The sequence below is a fragment of the Talaromyces atroroseus genome (genome assembly GCF_001907595.1).
Source record: "Talaromyces atroroseus strain IBT 11181 chromosome Unknown scaffold_2, whole genome shotgun sequence".
Lineage (NCBI taxonomy): Eukaryota > Fungi > Ascomycota > Eurotiomycetes > Eurotiales > Trichocomaceae > Talaromyces > Talaromyces atroroseus.
Window position 1 is genome coordinate 1,386,933 of NW_017971434.1, and position 15,354 is coordinate 1,402,286.

At 50.4% G+C, this 15,354-nt stretch overlaps 5 protein-coding genes across 5 annotated transcripts; 3 read left to right on the forward strand and 2 right to left on the reverse strand.

The window, feature by feature from the left end:
* Positions 1-1,633: 1,633 nt before the first annotated feature.
* On the forward strand, positions 1,634-4,463 carry UA08_02615 (hypothetical protein; the record flags this gene model as incomplete). Its single annotated transcript, XM_020264676.1, has 4 exons — positions 1,634-1,863; positions 1,934-2,037; positions 2,214-2,695; positions 2,751-4,463. 4 exons carry the CDS (start codon positions 1,634-1,636, stop codon positions 4,461-4,463), a joined length of 2,529 nt encoding a protein of 842 aa, XP_020122515.1.
* Positions 4,464-5,997: 1,534 nt separating this feature from the next.
* UA08_02616 (hypothetical protein) lies at positions 5,998-7,824 on the forward strand (the record flags this gene model as incomplete). The annotated part of the gene is made up of 2 exons (XM_020264677.1): positions 5,998-7,079; positions 7,143-7,824. 2 exons carry the CDS (start codon positions 5,998-6,000, stop codon positions 7,822-7,824), a joined length of 1,764 nt encoding a protein of 587 aa, XP_020122514.1.
* A 325-nt stretch (positions 7,825-8,149) lies between these two features.
* On the reverse strand, positions 8,150-9,910 carry UA08_02617 (UN93-like protein; the record flags this gene model as incomplete). Its single annotated transcript, XM_020264678.1, has 4 exons — positions 8,150-8,369; positions 8,435-8,530; positions 8,592-9,199; positions 9,260-9,910. 4 exons carry the CDS (start codon positions 9,908-9,910, stop codon positions 8,150-8,152), a joined length of 1,575 nt encoding a protein of 524 aa, XP_020122513.1.
* A 1,060-nt stretch (positions 9,911-10,970) lies between these two features.
* Positions 10,971-12,484, forward strand: UA08_02618 (hypothetical protein; the record flags this gene model as incomplete). The annotated part of the gene is made up of 2 exons (XM_020264679.1): positions 10,971-11,348; positions 11,423-12,484. 2 exons carry the CDS (start codon positions 10,971-10,973, stop codon positions 12,482-12,484), a joined length of 1,440 nt encoding a protein of 479 aa, XP_020122512.1.
* A 366-nt stretch (positions 12,485-12,850) lies between these two features.
* Positions 12,851-14,538, reverse strand: UA08_02619 (hypothetical protein; the record flags this gene model as incomplete). Its single annotated transcript, XM_020264680.1, has 2 exons — positions 12,851-14,232; positions 14,286-14,538. The coding sequence occupies 2 exons, from the start codon at positions 14,536-14,538 to the stop codon at positions 12,851-12,853; spliced, it is 1,635 nt and encodes a 544-aa protein (XP_020122511.1).
* Between the last annotated feature and the right edge of the window lie 816 nt (positions 14,539-15,354).

Sequence of the window (15,354 nt, forward strand, 5' to 3'; positions counted from 1 at the left end):
TTACGGGTCCCTATGCACAGCCACCGATCTCTTCATTCACCCACAATTTCAAAACTGACCAGAGAAAATTGAGCAATGTGCGGAACAGATGGAACTGGGAGTGAAAGACTTCTCGGGATAATGAGGATATGCTCCGTATCCATCTGGGCAATGAACATCTACAGCAGCATTTCTATCCTTGTTTGAAGAGTTGGTCGCTGCACAATGACGGAAAAAAAAGAAAAGACGCAACTAAAAGCTTGAATTGCTGCCATGCTGGTCACGAGGGCCCCTTCCCCCCTTATCGGCCCGTTGACGGGGACCCTCGACAGTCGAGACAACGGGGGAAGGCATGTGCTATGCCCAATACAGATATCCGATTTTCGGATAGCGCTCTTTTTAGTGTTTCGATATAACTTGGGAAGCAAATTGGAAGTGGGCAGGGATTGGAAACTGGATCCTAGTGATTGGACCTGTCTGTGGAGAAGGACGGACGGCCGTCTTACTTGCGAGTTAGGGGTGAGAAGTTGGCGCTTACATGACGATGTGTATTTACTCTGTAGCTGAAGGCTGTGTTCTCAGCTGCTCCGGACATGTTCAAATGCTGTCAAAGATGGCATTCCGTGGTTTGCTAGGATGTCCCTAAGTTAACTAGCTAGCAATATAGCATGTAGTCATCAATGCTTTGTGCATGACCTAGCCCAAAACGGGAACTGGCGCCGTTCAGCAGGCTTTCTGCGGAGCGGGCTAATTCCGGCGCTGAACACTCTGTAGATCAGAGAGCGAGAGACAGACAGAGAGAGAGAGAGAGAGCTGTTGCAAAGGATTGTTTCGTGCAACTGGAGATAACAGAGCCCTGATTAGCCCTCCGCTGATTAGTTGGCTAGTTACGTTATCCCGTGTTAGATACCCATATCAAAATCGGCCAGGAGCAGCATAAGCACTTACTCACTGTCAGCCGGCTGCGACGGAGGAACTCGTACAACGGTGGAGTAGGCTGGTGGCGAATCACGTCGTCGGCTTTGGGGAGAAGTGGCGCTCGTCGGGGTTCTCGAAACAAAAAGATGCAAGTTGTGCACGCACGCTGAGCCGAGTTATCCAGACGACTGACTGTCCAGGACTTCAGGTCCAAGGTCGAACAATGAAAGGATTGAGGATTGGCCAGGTAACGTGACCTGGCTGGCTAGGCCGAAGACGGCAGGCTGCCGATGGCCCCCGAAGAGCGGAAGAAAGGCAGACGACGTAAGAAGAACAAGAAGGATCTCTCCTCCCCCACGACTCTCCTTGGCTCCCTTGGTCCGCGTCCGGGGGAGGCAAATGCCACTTCGTCCAGTGGGCGTGCGAGCTTTGAGCCCGGTGGGACTCGCATGGCTTGCAATGCTGGCTGTTTGGGCGCAATTTTACTATGGAGAATCGAACATGGGGGATCCTCCCTTCTAGCTCTACGACACCAACGACCGTCACGAGTACTAAAAAGACGCCGGCCCCGCCCCCAGTTTTCATCGCTCTCCCACTCCTTTCCTCGTTGGACTGAATTTGCTTTTTCCCCCTTTCTCCCCTTCCCCGTTTGATGAACAACAGCCTGTCGAGAGTCTTGCGCTATTCTGTTTCGTCGCCATTTCCATTGGCATTGACGCTCTCACACCACGTCACAATGGCTTCTGCTACTTCCTCCTCTTCCTCTGCCACATTGCAGAACAAGCGGAAAGCTTCTACGGCCAGTCTTTCCGCGGGAAACAGGCCGATTAAGAGAAGAGCTTCCCGCGCCTGCTGCTGCTGTCGCGCACGCAAGGTCCGGTGCGATGTGGTCGAGAATGGCTCGCCGTGTACCAATTGTCGCCTAGACCAGGTGGATTGCGTTGTAACCGAAAGCAGACGGAGAAGGTTAGTAGTATATCCATTCGAGTCTCCAGATGCTACAAGCACACAAAGCAGTCGCTGACCCAAAGAACAGAAAAGTTCGCGTTGAGTCTGAGAACAAAGCGACACCGGACTCGTCCGCTGAATCGTCGGAAGACGTCGCCAAACAACGAACCTTGAGCCATGGCCCGGATGGGTGTGAGCCATCGGCCTTGGATGGTTTTACAGCTCAGGAAGACCCTCTATCTCCCTTTCAAGGATCGGTTGACTTGGAACAAGGACAGCACATGCCTCATTTTATCTGTTGGTGCCCTTTTCCGAAACATATCGGCCCGGTCTCCGTGCTTACCTAATCACTAACTATCCGCAAACAGACCAATCAAGTAGCTCACAATTAGATACCGACAATCAATCCCAGAGGCAGACAGGTTTTGCTCGATCAATGTCGATTGCAGCAAACATAGGGCCTAGTATCACCGATGCCCTCCAGCAGCTGCTAGGTCCCGAGCCTCGCGACAACCTACTACCGGGCTACATCCGACGCCTGCCGCAACGTTTGCAGTCTGAAGATCTCAATTACTTGGAAACCAAGGGCGCCTTGTCGATTCCCGATAGGCCATTGCGCAATGAGCTGCTAAAGTCATACATTTATTATGTGCATCCATTCATGCCATTGCTGGATTTGGAGGAATTCCTTCAAATTCTTGCCCGCAACGATGGCGTACACCATGTGAGCCTGCTTTTGTTCCAGGCTGTCATGTTTGCGGGAACTGCTTTTGTAGACATGGATCATCTACATAATGCGGGCTTCAATAATCGGAAAGACGCCCGCAAAGTTTTTTTTCACCGAGCCAGAGTGCGTACGCCTTCTACATATCAATGTACTTTGTTGGGGTGCTGATTTGTTTTAGTTGCTCTATGATTTTGACTATGAAGTGGATCGTATCTCACTGGTTCAGTCTCTCCTGCTTATGACATATTGGTACGAGACGCCAGACGACCAAAAGGACACCTGGCACTGGATGGGTGTGAGCTTGTCGCTGGCCCACACGATAGGAATTCATCGCGACCCTAGCAATTCTGGCATGGGGCCGCGGCGGAAGCAACTCTGGAAGCGCATTTGGTGGAGCACATATACGCGAGATCGACTGATTGCATTGGGGATGCGCCGACCGATGAGAGTCAAAGACGATGATTGTGACGTGCCGATGTTGACTCTTGATGATTTCGAGTTCAAGCCATTTCCTGCCGAGGTCATGAATATGTTAGGCGAGTGCGAATTGCTACAAAACGTCGAGCAGCAGCGGCATTTGGCCTTGATGTTTATTGAGAAGGCTAAGCTTTGTCTTTGTGTCAGTCGTGTCCTGTCCGCTCAGTACTCTGTCCTCAGCCATCGCTTTGGAGGCACGACCGAAACCACCATGATGCTCGTGCCAAAGAAATCGGAAATGGGCACAGTCCAAGTTCAGCAGTGTGATGAAGAGCTGGAAAAATGGCAAGCGAGCATGCCTAGTGAGATTCAGTACGACCCTCTTGTAGGGGTTGATTATCTGTCCCCAGCCGAAGCCTCGTTACACGTGCATCGTTCCTTGCTACGGATGATCTATCTTACGACGTCTAGCGCTCTACACCGGCCGCAGGTGCTTCCGTCAATGCCTTTCCCAGCTGTCGAAGCCGCATTGCAGGAAGTCTCACGGAGCAAAGTGCGCTATGCGGCCGTTGAGATCACCGCCACTGCACAACGGCTCCACCAACTCAATCTTACTCGCTTTCTTCCAACTGCTGGTGTTACAGTTCTATTACCTGCGGTGATTATTCATTTGCTGGATGTCAAATCTAATGATCCAAACCTGCGCATGGTCAGCTTACGGCGTTTCTACCAGTGCATGCGCATTTTGCAGCGTCTCCGTGAGATTTACGCATCTGCCGACTTCGCCACGTCGTTTTTAGAAGCCGCTATTCGCAAGGCTGGCATTCAATTGAATGTTTCTGAACTTGATAGTCGCACACCAACAGCCCCGCCAGGAACCATCCGCCCGACAGCGTTGACACCGCCCCCTGATTCTCTAGCAGAAAAGCTGCCGGACCTCACTTACCCTTCTTCCACTTTCAACAACACAACATCTACTGGGTTCTCAATTCCGGCAGAAATCGACAACGCCAACACTAAAATGAGTGCATTTGACGTCGCCACGCCACCACACTCGAATGGTAGCGAGAACGGCAGTACCTCTAATCTGAACCCGAGTATTTTCAAACCGGGCGTCGAGCGATCTGCTCAGACCTCCATGAGCCTCAATGATTTCATCGGGTTGGCTAATAACGCGGAAGTAACCCAGAACGATTTCGATGCTCTTCTCAACTTTGAAGATGGGGGAGCCGATTTTTTTGCTGCTGAGGATGGGCTAGGGATGAATTTTGCCTTCAGCAATACCAACCATAACAGTAACGACATTGTTATTACAGACACACAGCAACAGAAGCAGATACAAGAAAAGCCGGATTTCGAGTTTCTAGCCGACTTTTCTGCGGATGCTAGCATTTTTGGCTATGATTTTGGCAAGCGGAACGATGAGTTTTCCTCGGACGTCGACCAGGACATGGGTCTATCGATGAAGCTATGAATAATGAATATGCGCTATTATTTCTTCCATCGTGTCCAATTCGAGATGTATTACGAGTTGAATTTTGATTGATATACATAACTATCTGTTTATAATATCTATGGACATAAAAGTTGGGATTTGGGATTGGACTACTGGCGCAGGATGGGAATTGTATCATGTTATTATCTACTAGTGATGAATTAAATCTCTATATTTGAGAACGATACCTGCTAGATTTACACTATTTAGTTTACCTAACTTTAGTACCATCTTCACATGAAAGCAAGCCGCCTTTCACATGTCAATCATGACGTCAATTCACCCATGGATATACATGTGATTTCTGAACTAAAAACATCTCCATAATTTAGTTTATAGCAAAGTATAACTATTAACTATCCTCAAGCAGGCTTAGCTAGACTCAGGGCCAAATACCATATTGAGTAAATTATGCCATGCCTTGTCATTAACTAATTTTTGGACTAGATGCAGTACGCACGTAAGTTGGTAAGTGGCGATTATCGGAGGTGTCTGACTTTTAACATGGTATGTGACTATGTGTAAATTTAACCTATGTGCTGGTAAATGCAGAATGATGACTCGATTCGAAGAAGGGCTTTGGGGTATACCAATGTCTCACGAGAGTATGAATGTGGATATTGGAGATGTTTGTATATTCATCGTGGGCGTATTTCAATAGAGAGGTGGAATCTGGTAATAACTCTTGCATGTATTCAGTTATGATCAAGAATGCACTCATCTATTTCAGAAGAATGATAAATGTAGTCCTCTATTTCTCTTTATAAACAAACTATTATCAACGCCCTATGCTTTGCGTTACGGTAATCTGGATGAGCAGTCCAACAGACGTAGCCCTAAAGAGTTTAGGGCTAGGGCTACTTTACATCGCAGAAACCTGCCTATCAGCCTCGATCCTCGCACCTCAATGCATTGAATCGACCGTGCTAAATAATGCATAACGTTATGCTAATGGTATGGATTTCCCAATATTCAGTCCACTTTAGCCATGGGATAGGGTCGGTTAATAAGCAGGAAATAAGCATGCAAGCAGCCTTGCGGCCCATGCCAATCAATAGTTAGATAGATCTAGTCTACCGATCTACTGATGAATTATTTACCCCATACAGTATCACAAAGTATCCGTCGAAGAATAACACAGATTTACGAGATCATCCGAACGATCCGATTGCAGATCCAAAAAAAAAAAATCCTACTATTGACGCCAAACAGTCCCAAACGGGCCAAACTAGCAGTCCCTGAGGCTATAGCTTCCCCCGCATTAATTCTCCGCATTTGACCTCATTAGTTGCTCAAACTATAGTCTATTCTCATTTGGCTTTAGCTTTTATCCCTTGTACTCCGTAAACTTGGATAAACAACTGCGAAAGGGAGGAGGGAGAAGTCCGGCAGATCCGATTTGCCACTTTTTTGCTGTGTCCTTCCTGTAACGAGCGTCTAATAAATCATCCATTCCCTCCATCTCTTTATTTTACTTCCCATAGTAAATATTTCTATTCATACTTCAATCAAAATGGTCGTCAAATCCAAGTATACAATCGACATCCCCCAACACAGCTTTCCCACCCTCATCTTCGGCTCTCCGGAAGACACTCTCCCCGACGACAAACCCTATCTCCTCGACCACCTCAACCCAGAAACACGCTTCCTGACTCGCCACTCCTTCCGACTATGGAGTCAGCGGTTTGCCGCTGGTCTACAAAATGCCGGTCTGGCACAGGGCGATAGGGTCGTCGTCTTCAGCACAAACAGAATTTCCTTCCCCGTGGTGTTCATGGGCGTCATCATGGCCGGCGGCATTTTCAGTGGATGCAACCCAGCATATTCGCCGCAGGAATTGGCGCATCAGATGCGAGACGCAGATCCAACGTTTGTCCTGAGCCAGGATGGCGACGCGCTGCGCACTTGTCTGGAGGCATCTAGGATCGTAGGCCGGGGACATGAAAGGAGGACGTTTGTGTTTGATCACAATCTAAGCCCGCCCACTGATCTATCGACACAGCAGAAACAACAATCAAACATTCCGCACTGGACATCATTGATAGCATCCGAGGCAGAAGGTGCGAGATTTGCATGGAACCCATTAATGGAGCCCAACGAAGCGCGCAACACAGTCATGGCCCTGAACTACTCATCTGGCACAACCGGGCTCAGCAAAGGCGTGGAAATCACGCATGGGAACTACGTTGCCAACGTCATTCAGTACAACCACTACCTCTGCCAGCACGTAGACTATGAAATGAAGCACCGGAGCAAAGAACAATGGCTCTGCTTCCTACCGCTATACCACGCCATGGCACAGATGCTATTCCTCGGTGTGGCTCAGTACCGGCGCACCCCGGTGTATATCATGGAGAAATTCGATTTTTTGACTGTGCTGAGGAACGTGGAGAAATATCGTGTTTCGCATCTGATTATCGTGCCGCCGGTGGTGGTCATGCTTGCTAAGCATCCAGAAACAAGGAAATTTGACCTGAGTTCTGTGCGGTTTGTCGGTTCTGGAGCTGCGCCACTGAGTAGGGAGGTGTCGGAAGAGGCTGAGAGTGTGTGGCCAAAGGGAGCAATCAATATCAAGCAAGGCTGGGGGATGACCGAGTACGCCCTCTCTCTTTCGTTTCCTTGGTCAAAGCAAATAAGACTAAATGCTAACAAAGACAGAGCTACTTGCTCATTACTCGGGTGGAATCCAAGCCAAACCAGCAAAGACAACAGCGTAGGCTGGCCCAACGCCAACTCCGAAGCCAAAATCATGTCCTTACCAGACGAGCATTCATCATCTAACGATCCTCCCAAAGAACTCGGCCCCAACAAAACAGGCGAACTCTGGGTCCGCGGCCCTCAAATCATGAAGGGATACTGGCGCAACCCGCGCGCAACCGCCGAAACCCTAACGGCTGACGGATGGCTACGGACGGGGGACATTGGGTATTATGACGACGAGAACAAATTCTATATCAGCGGACGACTGAAGGAACTCATTAAGGTCAAGGGTCTCCAGGTTGCGCCTGCAGAGCTAGATGGGGTTTGTCTTGAGACTGAGGGAGTCGCGGACGCAGCTGTTGTTGGGGTGACGCTGACTAGTTCACATGGACGACAGGAGGAGCATCCCCGTGCGTATATTGTTCTGCAACAGGGCGCTCAAGCGTCGCAGGATACGGCGGATCGGATAGTTGCGGAGGTGAATGGGAAGTTGTCGCCTCATAAGAGGATCACTGGCGGAGTGGTTTTTGTCGATGCGCTGCCGAAGAATGCGAGTGGGAAGATTTTGAGACGGCTTTTGAGGGAGCGTGCGCAGAAGGAGGCACAAATGGAGCAGGGGAGGGCTAAAGCAATGCTATAAGTATTTTTTTCTTCCTTTTCTTTTAGTATTCATTTACAAAAGAGAAACAAGGGCTCGAGTTCAGTATATCCGATTATTACCTATGTCCATGGATACAAGTATATCTAGATACATCATGAATATCATTAAATGATCAAACCAGAACGACCTCCTACTAGGTACATAACGTGGAGGCATACTGAGCCACGCTGCAAATGAAAAATATGACATCGAGAGTAGACGTGCGGAACAAAAAATGACAAGATGGTGGAGAAATAATAAAGTGAAGTAAGTATATCGCTTGTGTCAACTAAATTGACGTCGAAGAATGAGGTATAGACCAGAACTACTTCTCACCCGGCATCTCAGCCAGAGCGAGAGTCTGGGTCTGATCACGAGCCTGGACCTCTTTCAAGGTCTCATCGGAGAACTTCAAATCCTCTTCAACATCGGTGTGATCCTTGATCTTGAAGAAGACAACCGGAGACGCAATCAGGAGGGATCCGGCCAGGATTCCCCAGCAAGCAGCGAATTCTCGCAGATAGGACGTGCTCAGCGCATCCATACTAAGGTTCAATTAGATTGGTTAAAAGGAACTTGTATCATATAGGACAAATAGGACGATGCTTACCGCCACGTAATCGCCTGCCCAACAGACTGGATTCCTTTGTAGAAACCGGCGAAATTGGCAAGTTTGCGACTGTTGTTACTCAAAGAGCCCATGAACCTGGAGGAAGATTTAATTAGAAACTGTACAAGCATATTCTTGAACATGAGAGGAATCTCACCAGTATGTGCAAGTCTGAAAAGAGGCATCATAGAACCCATAAAACATGTACAAAAACATCGGTCCTACATAGCCCGGCGTACTCCAGTCCATATCCGGCTTCGAAGAGTGGCGATCATACGTCTTCTGAAACGCATAACCGCCGCCCCAAATACCCATCGTCAGAGCGAACAGAAGCGCCAAATTCAGCTTTGCGCGCACAGTGCGCGAGAGGAATTTCAGGTCTAGCAAGCGTCCAAACACATACGCGCCAATCATCTGGCACAGCCAGTAGAGCAGACTGTTTAAGGAGCGCGTGCGGATGTTGAAATAGAAACCGTTCACGGCATTGAATTGGTATGCAGTAAACCAGTTGCTTGCCAAAAACATGGGGAAGAGGAGAACGATGTAGTAGTCGTCTCGAAGGGTTTCGAATAGGCCCTTGATTTCGGTCGTCCAGGTGGGTTGTTTGATGACGATGACTCGGGAGCCGTCTTTTCTTTTGATGTATTTCGAGTCGGACAGGCCCCAGGCGAGCACGAAGCCGACTGCCATGAGGACCATGAATGCGATATATGTGCCGTCATTGACCTCGCCGGCTGTCGAGTGGATGTTTTGCCCTAGGGGGATCTTTTGTTTTTATCGATGTCAATATACACTGAGCACAAGAAGAGCAACAAAAGGACATACCAAACTACCAATCACTCCACCTAAGTTGAAAATAATCCAAAAGGTAGCAATAAATGAGCCCTTCTGATTCTCCAAAGGATAACTCATCATAATAGCCCCCTGAGCACACCACAACAATCCCGCACATACACCGAGCAGCGCGCCAGCAAAGACCAGAAAGCCCACATTCTGATTGTGATTATACGAAAGCAGAGACGCCACGTATAAGAAATACCCAAACCCGCCAAATGACAGCGTCAACTTCAACCCAATCTTATTTGTGATCGAGCCTGCGAAAAACCCTACAACGGAGAACGTGCTATACAGCGCTGTGTTTGCGTTGTTGACGTCTTTGAAATTCACCTGTCCGCCTCCGCCCAGGCCACTGACAGCATTGTACATGCCAGGGCAGAGGAAGCAGACGAATGAGACCATGATTAGTTGAGTTTCGGGGGATGCGTAGTACCAGGGGAGAGTCCAGGGGCCGACTTTGATGGGGTTGTACATCCATGGTCTGCCCTGGACGGCTGGTGAAGCCTCTTCTGTTTCTATTTGCTGCTGCTGCTGCTGTGCGTGCAGCTGCGGCTGTGACTGTGAATGTGGGAGGGGATCATCATGAGTGCCATTGTAGTGTATGGGCTTGAAGGATTCTTTCTCATCTTCGGAAGTCATTATGATGATGACGATGGCATCCGAAAGCTTCCTCCAAACTGATAAACAAATTCAATATTATGTTCAAGAAAAGACGGCCGTTAATATATTTATTATTATAGAGGGGGGAGGGGGAAGTACAGAAAATCAGCACTGTCCCAGGACAGACAGGTGCATGCAGAATGGGGGGTGGGACAAGGGTTAAAAGCGAGCCGGATTAGGGTCATGCAAGAGAATACCAATAGTTGAATCATATACTTCTCTCATATTACACTCACCTCGTATGGCATGCATGTATGACGAGGTAAGCCAAGGACAGTAGAATTCGGAAGCCCCGGAGAGATCTTGCCTCATTCCGAGAAAAAGAAAACAAATCAGGCTTTGAGTAGACCAGTCGAGGTCCAGTTTACGGCTGCAAAGAGACCAGCCTCGTGATGTCGAGCGCATAACCCAGGGTTAGAAGAACGCATGCTATCTATTTCCTCGAGCAGCAGCTTCCTGAACGAGACGAGATGAATGAGAAAATTACCGGATGCGGCAATCATGCTCGCAAACGGCCTAGCGCGAGAGTTTCGGCGGGAAGGGTCACATGACCGCATGGCGATTAGGTCAGATTCCACGTGAGCGAGATCTGCTGAGCACGTGGATTCTATTGGCCGGTGGATTCGATAAGGAGCCGAAAGGGGAATGGCGCGGCAAAGGACTGGCAGAACGTTACATGCGAAGACGATACGGTAGCATCGGTAATTAATCGCTGATTAGGGCTGGTATTGAGACGGTACGGTAATTACCGCTGCGTGCTCTGACCCGCGTTCCAGGCCGGATGCATCTGCAGGCTTCAGAGGGGAAAATTACGGTAAATTGGAGTATCCGTAGTAGTATCTTGACGTCGACGTCGCCGTCGCATAGTCGTACTGGGCAGCTGCTACTTGCACTTCACAGTTGCCAGAGATTTGGATGGATTGTTCCTCGAAGTGGCGTCGTGGTTATTGGCTTATTAGTATATCCATTAGCTGTCTGTTCCTTTTTTTTTTTCTCTTCTGTCTTCCGCCTGCTATATACAGCGAGATACAGTGACATCATGCCTGCGCGCCAAGTGTCGTCGTCGCCGCCGCGCATCACCAAATTCACCAATTGTCGCATCCTCAAACACAACCGCCTCGTCGAACAAGACCTCTGGATCGACTCGTACTCGGGCAAGGTGCTCAAGGACCAAGAGGCCTTCTATGAACTGCAACTCTCGCCCGACCAGGTCATCGACCTGAACGGCCGCATTCTGGCCCCGGGCTTTATCGACGTGCAGCTCAATGGCGCCCAGGGCTTTGACTACTCGGTGCCCCAGGCCACACGCGAGGAGTACGATGCGGCGTTTATCGCGTCGAATCGCGGGCTCATCAAGACTGGTGTGACTTCGTTTCTGCCTACAACTGTCAGCACGACGGCCGAGAATTACCAAAAGGTGTGTTCAACCGCCCCATAAAACAGGGGGGGGAGCGCGCGGAGAGAGAGAGAGGTATATACTAATCAAACTAGGTCCTCCCATCTCTCGCTCCTACTGGAAAGCGTCGCCCCGAAGACGGTGCAGAGTCCCTGGGAGCCCATGTCGAAGGACCCTTCATCAACCCGTCTCGCAACGGGATTCACAAGCCCGAGGTCCTCTTGTCATCCACACAAGGCTTCCAAGACATCATCAACTGCTACGGGCTTGAAAACATTCCTTCAATCCCCACCAAGAACGACATCAACAACCAAGAAGACGAAGAAGATGTCCCAACGCCCACCCCAGCAACGCCAATTGCCAAATCCCTCCAAAAGGGGCGTTATTCCAGCGGTCTCCCTCACCACGCGCATCGCTACCCTACCTCCAACGGACCGCGACCAGCAATCAAAATGATCACGGCCGCGCCGGAAGTCGGGACCATGATCGAGAATATCAGCGAGCTCTCCTCGCGCGGCATTGTCTACTCCATCGGTCACTCAGACGCCACCTACGAACAGGCCATGGCAGCCGTCGGCCAAGGCGCGATGATGATCACGCACCTCTTCAACGCCATGCGGCCCTTCTACCACCGCAACCCCGGCGTATTCGGACTGCTAGGCCAAAGCGACCTCCCCAAACCCTACTTCGGCGTCATCGCCGACGGCATCCACCTACACCCAACCTCCATCAAGATCGCGTACAACGCGCACAGCGAGGGCCTCATCCTGGTCACCGACGCAATGCGTCTATGCGGTCTGCCAGATGGCGTGTACGATTGGACCAACGGAGACCGGATAGTGAAAAAGGGTGCGCGGTTGACGCTCGAAGGCTCCGATAAGATTGCCGGTAGTTCGGCGACGTTGATTGAGTGCGTGAACAATTTCCGTCGCTGGACGTCTGCTACTACCGCCGAGGCGCTGAATGCGGTCACGTTCAGGCCGGCCAAGATGTTGGGTCTGGAGACGGTCAAGGGCACGCTGGACCACGGTGCGGATGCCGATTTGGTCGTGTTGGGAGAAACGGTGGATTCGTATAGTGGGCCGACATTGACGGTTGACCAGGTGTGGAAGTTTGGGATCAAGGTGTTTGATAGTTCGGAGGTGACGACGGTTTAGACTTTTGTTTTCTTTTTGGCCTCTTATTTCCCCTGTTGCATTTTGAATCTTGTTTCTTTGTATATATATATATATATATATATATACCGTATGACCCTTGGCGATTTTGCTTTCTTTTTGTGATTTAGTACTGTGATTTGTATGTTCTAGCATTACGGCATATAGATAGGAATCATAGAGTAGAATTCACTAAACTCCTGGATCTTGTAAATAAAATTGTATTCAATTGTAGATGTGATTGCTCATCTAGATACTAGCATGCTCTATAATCATATATAAAAAGGGTATCAATCAGTAGCGCTATGCAGACAGCCTACCTCATTTTATTTTCGTCTCTTGAAGTGAGAAAAGGGGAGGGGGGAATTTTTACAATCTGGGCTGGTTCCTCTTCCAGCCCGCCTCCTCGGCAATAAGCTCGGCAGCTCGCTCACCAATACCCAGCACGGTAAGCATAGGGTTAATGGTAGGCATATTGGGGAAAACGCCAGCGTCCGCAATACGGACCTTCTTCAACCCGCGGATGCGCAATTGCGGATCAACCACGGCCAACGGGTCGCGGCTAATATCGCCCATCTTCGTTGTGCCGGCCGGGTGGTACACGGTATGCGCAACGCGGCGGCCGTACTCGGAGAGCGCCTCGTCGGAGTCAATGCCCGGTCCAGGCGCAACTTCGCGCTTGATCCAGTCCTTGAAGGGAGCCTGTTTGGCGACTTCGCGAGCCGCCTTGAAGCCTGCCACAATAGTTGCGGCATCGTACCCTTCGGGGTCCGTGAAGTAGCGGAAATCCAAGGCTGGCTTGACATTGGGGTCGGCCGAGGTGAGATAAAGGCGTCCGCGAGAGCGCGGGCGCGGGATGTTCGGGGTCATGCAAAAGGCATCTACGGGGGTATCGTACCCCAGGCGGGAGGTGTTGAGACAGAAAGGAATCTGGTAGCAGTGCATCATCAGGTCGGCAGCAACGCCATCGCTTCCAGCGGCATTTGGTGCTTCTCGGCGTAGGAAGATGCCAGCATCGGAGTCCATTGTAGTCTGATTGGGTGGTACTGGTCGGTTGAGCTCCCAGATGATAATACTCTCTGGGTGGTCGATCAAATTCTCGCCAATTCCAGGAATATGCTTGACAACGGGGATTCCCAGCGACGAGAGCTGCTCCTTGGGGCCAAGTCCCGACAGCAACAGCAATCGTGGCGTGTCAACTGCGCCGGCGCAGATGATAGTCTCAATCTTGGGGCGAAGCGTTAGCTTCGTGCCTGACTCAAGGGTGACATCGACGCCGGTCACTGTGTCCCCAGAGACATTGACGCGCGAAACCCAGGCGTTGGTCAAAATAGTCAAATTCGGGCGTTTTTCCTCCCCGCGAAGGATAGGATGGATATAAGCAACACTAGCACTGCTGCGCCGGCCGTCGTCTGGGTTGTACGAGACCGAGAAGAAGCCGACACCCTGCGTCAGCTCTCCCTTAGAGCGGATCTCCTTGTTGAAGTCTTCGATCACGGGGATGTTCAATGCGGAGGAGCAAGACTGGACCCAGTCCTTGCAGAGCTGGTTGCGGTGGCGAGCATGAACGGGCTGGACGGTGTTGCGCAGGTTGTCCAGCACTCGAGTGAACATGTCAAAGGACCAGCCTGTGCATCCGGCCTCCTCCCAGAGGCGGGTGTCGTATTCAAATGGGCGGAAGGAAATCAGAGTGTTGTGTGAGGAGCAGCCGCCAAGGACTTTGGCTCGAGAGTGTCTGATATGGCTGTTTCCTGGGGAGAAGTCAGTTCAGAACATCAGCCATAGCTTATAATCGGACACATACCCATGGGCTGCTCGGTGGTCGGGTAGTCGTAGTCCAGCTCTCCTCCCAATAGACTGAGCCATTCCTTCAGGTTCAGCACGCGGTCGTCCATGTAGTCGCTGGGGCCAGCCTCGACCAGCAGGATGCGCTTGTTGGGCAGGTACTCAGCCAGGCGCGAGGCGATCACGCAGCCGGCGGTGCCTCCTCCAACGATGACATAGTCGTAGCTATCGGCCTCGCTCGGGGGCAAAAGGGCGGTGGTGGCAGTTGCCATGATATGATGGGTGGTGTAGCTGTAGACTGTAGGCTGTATGAAGTCGAGGACGAGAACAAGGATGGAGGAGGAGGAGGAGCAGACAAGGAACAAATTTATGCCGGGTCGATTTTTTGCGGGTGGATCCAGGGCAAGTGGGGGCTCGAGACTAGGCCGTCTGGAGTGAAGTTATCCCAGTCTCGCGCCAGTCATACGTTTATTCTTTCTGAACAGTTGGTACGGGAGTTTGTAACTATTATGACTCGCTACTAGCTAGTAGTTGCTTAGCCATAGAGTTGGTTCATTTAGCGGTGGCTCGGCCGGAGCGTTTTCCTACTGGCGCGATAAGCCGAGCAGATGCGCCTCCAAGCGTGGTGCATGCTGTGCTATTCTGGTCTATTCTAGTGCTGTATACGATATAAGCATAGGCCCTGCAATGGACAATTGGGCTAATGTCGACGAGAATTGCAAGAAGAGACGCATTCAGTTATTCTTTCCTGGCTGGATAGGATACTACCTAATTAGGTAGTTAAGCAAAAGCTGCTGAAAAATCTTATCAAAAACGGGGCCGCTAGTCCCGTTCGGGGTAACCGCTAGCAGCGCCCTCTCGTACGATCCTTTGAAAAAATCCCTCGAGGAAGTCCTGGGCGGTGAGTGAGTTCAACTTGGTTGTTTCTTGAGTCTTCTTCGTTGTATTGTTAGTTAGTTAGTTAGTCGTAGTTAGTCAACTGAGTCAAGGAAGTTGAGTAAGTACTAAGTGGCCAAGTCGGCCCCGCCAGCCAATCCGCGGCCGAGGAAGCTTGCCCGAGTCGCCCCTCCGAAGTTCCAGACATTTAA